Source organism: Physeter macrocephalus, unplaced genomic scaffold (assembly GCF_002837175.3).
Source record: "Physeter macrocephalus isolate SW-GA unplaced genomic scaffold, ASM283717v5 random_276, whole genome shotgun sequence".
Lineage (NCBI taxonomy): Eukaryota > Metazoa > Chordata > Mammalia > Artiodactyla > Physeteridae > Physeter > Physeter macrocephalus.
Window position 1 is genome coordinate 25790 of NW_021145589.1, and position 8644 is coordinate 34433.

The window sequence follows — 8644 nt, forward strand, 5'->3', positions numbered from 1 at the left end:
TGGCCTGTGGGGAGCTGGCCCTGGGCAGATATCAGCCCAGGGAAAGCAGTCTGTAGCAGGTTGAATGGTGGCCCCAAAAAGACGTGTTCTGGTCCCAGTACCTTAGGATGCGACCTTCCTTGGAAATAGGGTCTTTATAGATGTAATTAGTTAAGATGAGGTCACATGGGAGAAGGGTGGGTCTAACCCAATAGGACTGGTGTCCTTAGAAAAGAACACATGTGAAGACAGACACAGGAGGAAGGCCACGTGATGAAGGAGGCAGAGAGTGGAGTGATGCATCAGTGGGCTGAGGGGCACCAAGGACTAGCACCAGTAGTCACCTGAAGCTGGAGAACGTGGGTCAGGGTTCTATCCAGGGCTTTTGGAGGGAGCAAAGCCCTGCAGACACCTTGATTTCGGCTTGTGGCCTCCAGGGCTGCTGTCTCAAGCCCCGTTTGTGGTCATTGTTATAGTGGCCCCAGGACAGACACATGGTCAGTCAGCATTGGCAACAGTGGGGATGCAGCAGGCTGGCCAAAGGGTCACCTGCCTTGCAGCGTGCGCAGAGGGCATTCTGGGTGGAGGAGGGGGTCTGGACAGGATGGTGGGCAGGTTGGGGGAGACAGACTGGGAGAACGTGGGGTCTGGCCTGACCTGTGGGGAGACCAGGCAGAGAGCTGGGTAGAGAGTAGTCAACATGTCCCTCCTCCCCTCCATGGGCATCTACTGGGCTCCCAGACGTGGGGCACAGATAAGGGGCCGAGCTCCGGAGCCCAAGTGGACAAATTTGCAGACCTTAGAGGGCCTGTGGGGCCCGCCAGGAGTGACAAGGCCCCTCTCGGCGTGGTGAGGGCCTGAGCTCTCAGCAGGGCCCACTGCTGGCCTCCATCATTTGGTGGGCTGTGTGATGTGCAGGGGCAGGTGAGTACCATACCTCTCTGGGCCCAGCACCCCAGAAGCCTTAACTGGGGCTCAGGTGAGGAAATCAGAAGTTCTGGGATGTTGGGCGATTGAAGTGGTAGAAGCTGGCCCTGCCACAGGAATCAAGGCCATGCTGCTCCTGGGCCACCCTTAGGGTTAGTGCTAGGGTCAGGGTCAGGGTTGGGGTTATTGCAGGGATAGGGTTACGGTTGGGTGGGTCAGGATTAGGGGTTAGGATTAGTGTTGGGGGTGTCACAGGGTTAGGGGTTAGGGTCAGGGTGAGGGTTGGGGTTAGGTTTAGTGTTGGGGTCAGGGTCAGGGCTGGGGTTAGGGTTACTGTTGGGGTAATTGCAGGGATACGGTTATGGTGGGGTGAGTCAGGTTTCAGGGCATAGATGGTCAGGTGCAGAGCTCATATTTATTGTTAGGATTTGTCTTTATTCAAAGGGGTGTATCCTCTTCGCCCTTTGGGTTTACAGAGATACACCCCAGAGGCCCTTCACTGGGGCTGAACTAGCACCCATGTAGTTCACATGTTGTTTCTGACCCTCAAATCTATGAGGAATGGAGGGTGTTATCCCTAGTTTATGGAGAAGCAGAGTCCTAGAAAGCTGTAACAAGAGGAGCGGAATAGGGATTTGAAGCCGGACTGTCAAGCAGGTTACCCTGGTCTGGAGGCAGTGAGGCTGTCCAGGGCCTATGGGATGTAGGTTAAAGGTCATGGGGACCCTCTGTGGCTCCTCCAGGCAGGCAGGACTATTTTCACGTGATTTCTGTGCACTGATAGGATCACATCTTTCATTTTCCATGAGGCTTGAATTATTGATCTGCCTGATATTTAATAACCCCTGGACCTCCCTCCAAGAGCTGTCTCCTAAAACAGAGGGTTGGGACTTTTGTCCAGCACTGGCAGGAACAGCTTGGCGACTGGCCCTGGGCAGCCAGAAAGCCATCAGGGTGGAGAAAACACAGATGGAGAGGAGAGGCTGGACCAAAGACTATGTCCCCCCTCCTCTGTGCCCATCATTGCCCCTGTGCAGCCCGGGCCCCTCCCCTCCCAGGTACAGTACTGCCCCAGCTCCGTGCAGTCCCACATCCCGACCCGCCGGAGCCGCCAACAGCTTCGGGGCTGCGAGACGGGCGGGATCGCGGAGCCCAGCTGGACGAGGGGGTGCTGTCGCGTCGGGAAGCCTCGGCCGCCTCCCGTCCACCCGCCACCCACTGATAGTCCTAGGCCTTCCTCCCTCGGCGGCACCTGCGCGCGGGCGGGGCGGGAGGAACCCGGAACCTGGCGTCGCGGCTCGCGTTTCCAGCCGGCGGGATCCGAGCAGTGCACCGAGCGCGCCCGGATAGCGGCAGACGGACTCGGGTCACCATGGCAACGCGGCGGGACCGGAGGCTGCTCGTAGCAGGCGTTCTGGGTGAGGCGCTTACGCGGGGGCGGCACGGGGGGCCGCCGGGGGGCCGCCGAGGGGCCTCAGGGGCCAGCAGCGCGGGAGGATACGGCCTGTCGGCTGTCGGCTCGCTTTTCACGGGCGTCGTCGCTTTCCTTGGAAAAACCCGAGACGTTCAAGTCCTGCCAGACGCAGTGCGCTGGGTGGGAGGGCCGGGGGCGTTCGCTGTCGGCACGCTTTGTTTCGAGTGCTCTAGTGTTTATTCGACCCCTCCAGGAACCTGAAGAGGTGGGCGCTGCAGAGATGAGAGAGTTTACCCCGGTTCCACAGCCAGTGAGGACGGGCTCAAACCCAGGCAGCCTGGTTCAGAGTGTTGGTTTTTTTTTTTTTTATTAATTATTTGAGACTTACAAGAGTTGCGAAAGGAGTACAAAGATTGCCTCTGTACCTTTTGCAGGGATTCCCCCAAATGTTAACCTCCTATGTTACCATAGTTCATTTTAGCAAACTGAGGACTCTAACACTAATACAAAACCATGATCTAATGTATAGGATTTATTCACTCAGCAATTATCCCACGAATGACTTTACTCTTTTACAAGATCCAATCCAGCACCATCCGTGTTTTCTTTGTCTTCTTATTCGTTAATCTGGAGCACTTCCTCTGTCTTTCCTTGACTTTTATGAGTAAGTTATTTTGCAGAATGCCCCTCAGTTTGGGTTTACCTGATGTTCCTTTATGATTACTTTTAAGTTATGCATTTTTGTTAAGAAAAACCTTACCAGTGAAATTGCGTTTTTCTGTGCATCTTATCAGGAGTCATCTGCTGCTGATTTGTCCCGTTACTGCTGATGCTAACTTCGGTCGTGTGTTTTAGGTGATGTCTACAAGGTGTTTCCCTCATCAAGTTACCAGTTTTCCCTTTCTAAATAGTAAATATCTTGTTTATAACCATACTGCCAACGAGTAATTTTAGCATCCAGAAGTGAGCATTTTCTGAAACAATTATAAGTGTTGCATTTGCCACATGGTAATTTTTCCATTTCCATTATTTCTGCTTTTATAAGTTGGAATTGTACTGTAAGGAAGAACTTTCCATATTTTAATTTGTTCAGTTATTTATCTTGGATAGTATAGGCATTTTAATTTTATTTTTATTTCATAGGTTATAATCCATTACTATCATTTATTTTGTTGCACTGTTGTCCAGATTTGGCCCATTCAAGTTGGCCTCTGTCCTCTTAGCCTGTCCTCAACATTTTGAGCACTTACTTATTTTCTGACACCACAAGATATTCTGGACTCATTTTGTGCTTTCCTTGACCTATCCTGGAGTCAGTCATTTCTCTAAGGAGTGTTGGTTCCTTTCAGTTTAGATGGTTTTTTTGGAAACCAAGTTCTGGGGGAGGTATGCTCATTGCTACTGGAGTGTCACTGCTTTTTGGCTTTCTCAAAGGGCGAGCTGGGAAACATATATTTGTGTACACTATATACATCCGTATCTATATATCTGTACATATTAAAAACTGAGTTTATATTGATACTTCCAATTCCAATCCATCACCACAGGGTTCATTCTACATTCCCTTTCTTCTAACTCTGGCTCCTATTGTCCTCAGTACATTTACCTTTTTGCTCAATCCTAGACCACATATAAAGTAATTTCAGTATTGCCAATCCATATTTCTGTGAAAAACAAACCTACTAAAGTATAATATTTGCATGTGGTTGTTTTTGTTTTTTTCTTAGAATATATAGCTAAAATGCTGTTTTACAAAGTTGTCTTAGTGTGTCTATGTTATTAATTTGTAATAAGGTGAGGTTCATTTGTTTCTGATTATATTTCACTTTGAGTCCTTATTGATTTTTTTTTTTTTATTTTTTTTTTTTTATTTTTTTTGTGCTGCAGTGCGCGGCTTGTGGGATCTTAGTTCCCCGACCAGGGATTGAACCCAGGTCCTTGGCAGTGAAAGCACTGAGTCCTAACCACTGGACCGCCAGGGAATTCCCAAGTCCTTAATTGATTTTAAGTTTTGGTATGTGAAACATTTATGTGGTTCTAAAAGTGAGCACAGTATCAGCTCTTAACTACAAGACTATTCAGACTTCTATTTTATCATTTATTTGCTTTTTTGGGGGGAGAGGCAAGGGAATTTGGCAGCTGTAAATTCAAATAAAAAAGCACTCTGTTCCCCTCACTGTAGCAGTATCCCTCACCCCAAGCAAGTTCCAGTGATTGAATTAAGATCTATCTGCTGCCCATCTCTCTCAGGTTTTACAAATGGTCATGGGTACTGTTTGGCAGTCAGTGAAGGACAGGAGAAAAGGCTTGGGTCGTAGGCCCCTAATTTTCATCCCCTCGATCCCCTTAAAAATTGTCTGTACCGAGTTTAGTTCATGCTGGGATTCCAGAGGGTGCCAGCACTGAGTCCCCTGTCCTGAGTGCAGAGATGAGCCACCTCTGGACTTTCTTTCAAGTACCACAAAAATGTTTTATAAATTCAGTTTATTGAATATATTTACAGAGCACCAGTAAGACAACATGCCTTACCAAAGTAGATTTGGGTTTTCTGCATTAGGAATGGTGGTTGGGTGGAAAGCCAAATGTATCTGGAGCCACAGGCCTTCAGAGGAAGGAGATAAAAAGAAACCTCTGGGCTTCCCTGGTGGCGCAGTGGTTGCGCGTCCGCCTGCCGATGCGGGGGAACCGGGTTCGCGCCCCGGTCTGGGAGGATCCCACATGCCGCGGAGCGGCTGGGCCCGTGAGCCATGGCTGCTGAGCTTGCGCGTCCGGAGCCTGTGCTCCGCAACGGGAGAGGCCACAGCAAAGGGAGGCCCGCATACCACAAAAAAAAAAAAAAAAAAGAAGAAACCTCTGCTTTAGGTGTCTCTTTGCCCAGCCATTGTGCCTAAATGGCTTGTTTGTGAGCGTCTAGGGACTGACTTTTAGCCTTTACAAATGGTCCTCTTTGGACATTTTAGAGTTTGCAACTGCTTATGTTTTACTGAGGTCATGCAATGTTTTTTCAGTAAAGTACTTGTCAAGTGTTTATTCTAAAACAATTGCTCCAAGTTTTTGGTCAGACAAACAAAAGTGTGATTAGTTCTACTGTCACATCTGCAATTGGGTAGCCTGTGGGTTCCTCTCTGATTTGGTCATCTTGGCAAGGGGTGAGATTGGCAAGGTTGAAATCATCCTCCCAGGCTCCTTCCTGTATATCCAGCCCGTAGTCGCTGCAGCCAGCTTGCTGGAGAGGTGGGGCCCCGCCAGGGCGGGGCAAGCCCCTCTGCAGAGCCCACTTGGCTTGGAAAGCTCTTTCTCTTCCATGGACCTCCTTTGCATATATGGTTTCTTAGGCCTCATCCTTTGCCCCAAACTCTTTTAAGTATGATGTTGGCTGTTAGGAGATGCTTGGCTATAGATCCTCCTTGCAGCCCTGGCCCTGTCGTAATCTGTGAAGAGACACCTCAGAGTCTCTCACTGCCTGGACGTGCCAGTTTATGAGCCTCTTTCTCAATGCTCCGTTTGATCTGACAAGGCTGGGCCTGCATGGTCAGGGTCAACTGCTGCAGACCACTGCTGGGTTTTGGGTGAGAGAGTAAGTGAGTGCCCGAGCTCTCCACACCCCACTGTATAGTCTGTGGTGGCATCTTGACACCAGGGGTGCATTCGAACTCACTCATGACTGAGGTGGTCTTCAGATAGGGCCTCTGCTGCTTGTGTCTGTTTGCAACCTGCAAATTTTCCATGTTTGGGAAACCATGGCTTTCATGAGGAGTAATTTCCATCTTCCTAAGACCCAGAATTTCCAAGTGCCTTTCAGAACTAACAGGTAAATATCTCCCTTAGATTAAAAAAAAAAAAAAAAGTTTAGAAAGCTCAGCATTTTACAGATGAGAACATCAGAGTGATGAGATGACCTAGCACAGTCCTGGTCCATCCCCTGCTGACCCCACTGCTTCTCTAGAAGACTGTGAATGCCGTGGACCACGACGAGTTGGCAGTGCGCTCCCCCCGCCCTTCCCAGAGATTTCTCCAGTTGCCCCAGAAGTTTTGTGTGGTCCCTCCTGAAAACTGGGTGCTTGCTGGGGTTGCCTGCTGGCTGACAGACAGATTGGGTCCAGATTTTGAATATGTGACCTTTAATAAAAGCCGATTATTCTCAGCCTTAGGGCTTTTAGGATTTGTGACGGATGCAGGGCAGGCTGTCTGTGATGGGGTGGGAGGGAAAGGAGCATGGGCACTGGGCATGTCGAGGTCCAACGGAGCGTACACAGTAGAAGCTGGTTTCCTCTGGGGACCAGCTGGAGGCCCAGAGGGAGCTGTGGTGGGCAGGATGGGCCAGGCCCCATCCTAGGGGTCTTCATATACTGTGCCAAACAGGTTGAACTTTCTTTTGAAAAGGCCACGTGCCATGGGCACAGTATCACGTGGTCAGATTTCTGTACTAGAAGAGTAATTTCCATGGGTGGCTGTGTGACCGGTGCATTTAAGAGGCGAGCCTACGGACAGTCCTCAGAGGAGGGAGGCCCGTTGACGTCACAGACCTCCGTGTGCTCTCTCTCTAAAGAACCGCAGTGATGACTCATAGGCATGTCATCAAAGATCACAGTAGCATCGGCATCATTTAAAGTTGTGTGTTTGCTTAAATCCTGATTCTTTGCCTGTGAGTGTGCACAGGCATGTGGGTGGTCTGTGTGTACGCCGATTTCTGTTGACAAGACTATGCCAGACCCCAGAACTCACTAGGCCACGCACCAGCTCGCGCTCACGCAGCCCCACTGTAGTCAGCTGGCTTTGTGCGTATGTTGGGGTTTGGGGGGCCGGCCATTAGACGTCAGTTAGTGTGGGTGAACGCCCAACTGTGGAGGTCACCGAGTCGCCTTGGTATTCCACTCTGGGCTTTTCTTGAGCTTGGTGGCCAGGCTGACCTGCTGGAACCCTGGTTTCCCAGTGGTCCTGGGAGGCTTGCAGCCAGGGCAGGGGCCCCGGGCTGAACAGGATGTGTAAGCCTCCTGAAGGCTGAGCAGAGCCCCTTCCTGCCTTTCCCTCTGGGCAGGGCCTCCCTGACCTCTGACCCGAGCAGCCCTGCGTCTCCGGCCACGCTAGTGATGTGGGAAGTTACCTCCTCTGCCCCTTTGTTTCCGTGCATCTCTGTCTTGTCCCAGTAAGGATGACAACCCGTTGGTGTGGGGACCTGGCCCCTATGTCTCCAGCAGGTGAAATGGCACCTGACATGTAGTAAGTGCTAAATAAATACTTGTTAAATGAATAAATGAATGAATTTAAGAAAGTTTGCTATGTTTATGAGAATTTTACATTACTTAGTATCATTTTTTTTCTGGCTACAATGATATACATCCTAAATGGAGTAGTACCAAGCATTTGTTATCTCCTTCAAGGTGCCAGGTATTGGGGTACAGAACAGAGTGTGGTGACCTCAGGACATACCTGGGGAATCCCCTCGGCTGTCTGCCTGGGGGAAATACTTGGCAACTGACTGAATTGGAAGCCAAAGTGAATGTCCTTAGTTTTCCTGTAGTTCATTGATACGTCCAATAACACACTTAAAGATCAAGTTATTGTTGATCTAGAGTGACCGAATCTGAAGGGAGAGGGCTGGTGATCAGAGTGTGGGGTGCTTGGGTATTTTGGAGTGGGGGAAACCATGGATGGGGTAGCAGAGGTGGGTCAGGCACCTCAACGGATGCAGGGCCATCCTCTGTGGTAGAGCCACCTGGGCTCTGAGACCACCTAGCACACAGGGTTGTGGGTACTTCAAGGAAGCCGAGCCTTTGGAGGAGGAGGAGGAGTGGTTTGGAAGGGCCCTGGGGGAACAAAGATACCTGCCTCCCCAGTTCCTCTGCTGTAGCCCCAGAGCCCCATGTTTATGTGTTGTCATGTGATAGTTTTTACCATTTAGTTATTTAGTACATACTTTTGAGCGCCTCCTGTGTGCTGGAGTTCCAAGGATGGGATACCATGTGGAACGTGTAGGGAAGAATGATAACATAAGCAGTAATCCACCCGCTCCTGATAAGTGCCGCGCAGAGAATTTGGATAGGTCTACGGCATTGCACCAGTTTTGGTCGAAGTTTAGGGGGGATTTCCTGGAGTGATCCTTGAGTTGGTCTCAGTGACAGGAAGGAGGCTGCATGTGGGTTGGGAGGAGCATTCCAGGCAGAGGGGCAGCTGGATTGAGACTGACTGACGGGGTGGGAGGGGGAACCATTCGGCACATCCCAGCCCTGAATGTAGCGATCCAGGTGTTGTAAGTGGACCGAGGAGCGGGAAGCCCTGCTGGGAGGGGGGCAGTTAGGCTTTTTTTTTTTTTTTTTTTTTTTT

The 8644-nt window shown here is 50.2% G+C and overlaps 1 protein-coding gene across 8 annotated transcripts in view; it reads left to right on the forward strand.

The window, feature by feature from the left end:
- The first annotated feature begins 2263 nt into the window (after positions 1–2263).
- Positions 2264–8644, forward strand: part of LOC102992013 (coiled-coil domain-containing protein 57) — a 44093-nt gene continuing 37712 nt past the window's right edge. For all 8 annotated transcript variants that reach the window (XR_008616653.1, XR_003678437.2, XM_028485059.2 and 5 more), the window contains exon 1: positions 2264–2324. Coding sequence is in view for 6 of the 8 variants with exons in the window: in XM_028485059.2 (XP_028340860.1) it covers positions 2279–2324 (46 nt within the window). In the remaining 2 variants the exon portion in view is untranslated. The remainder of the gene's footprint in view (positions 2325–8644) is intronic.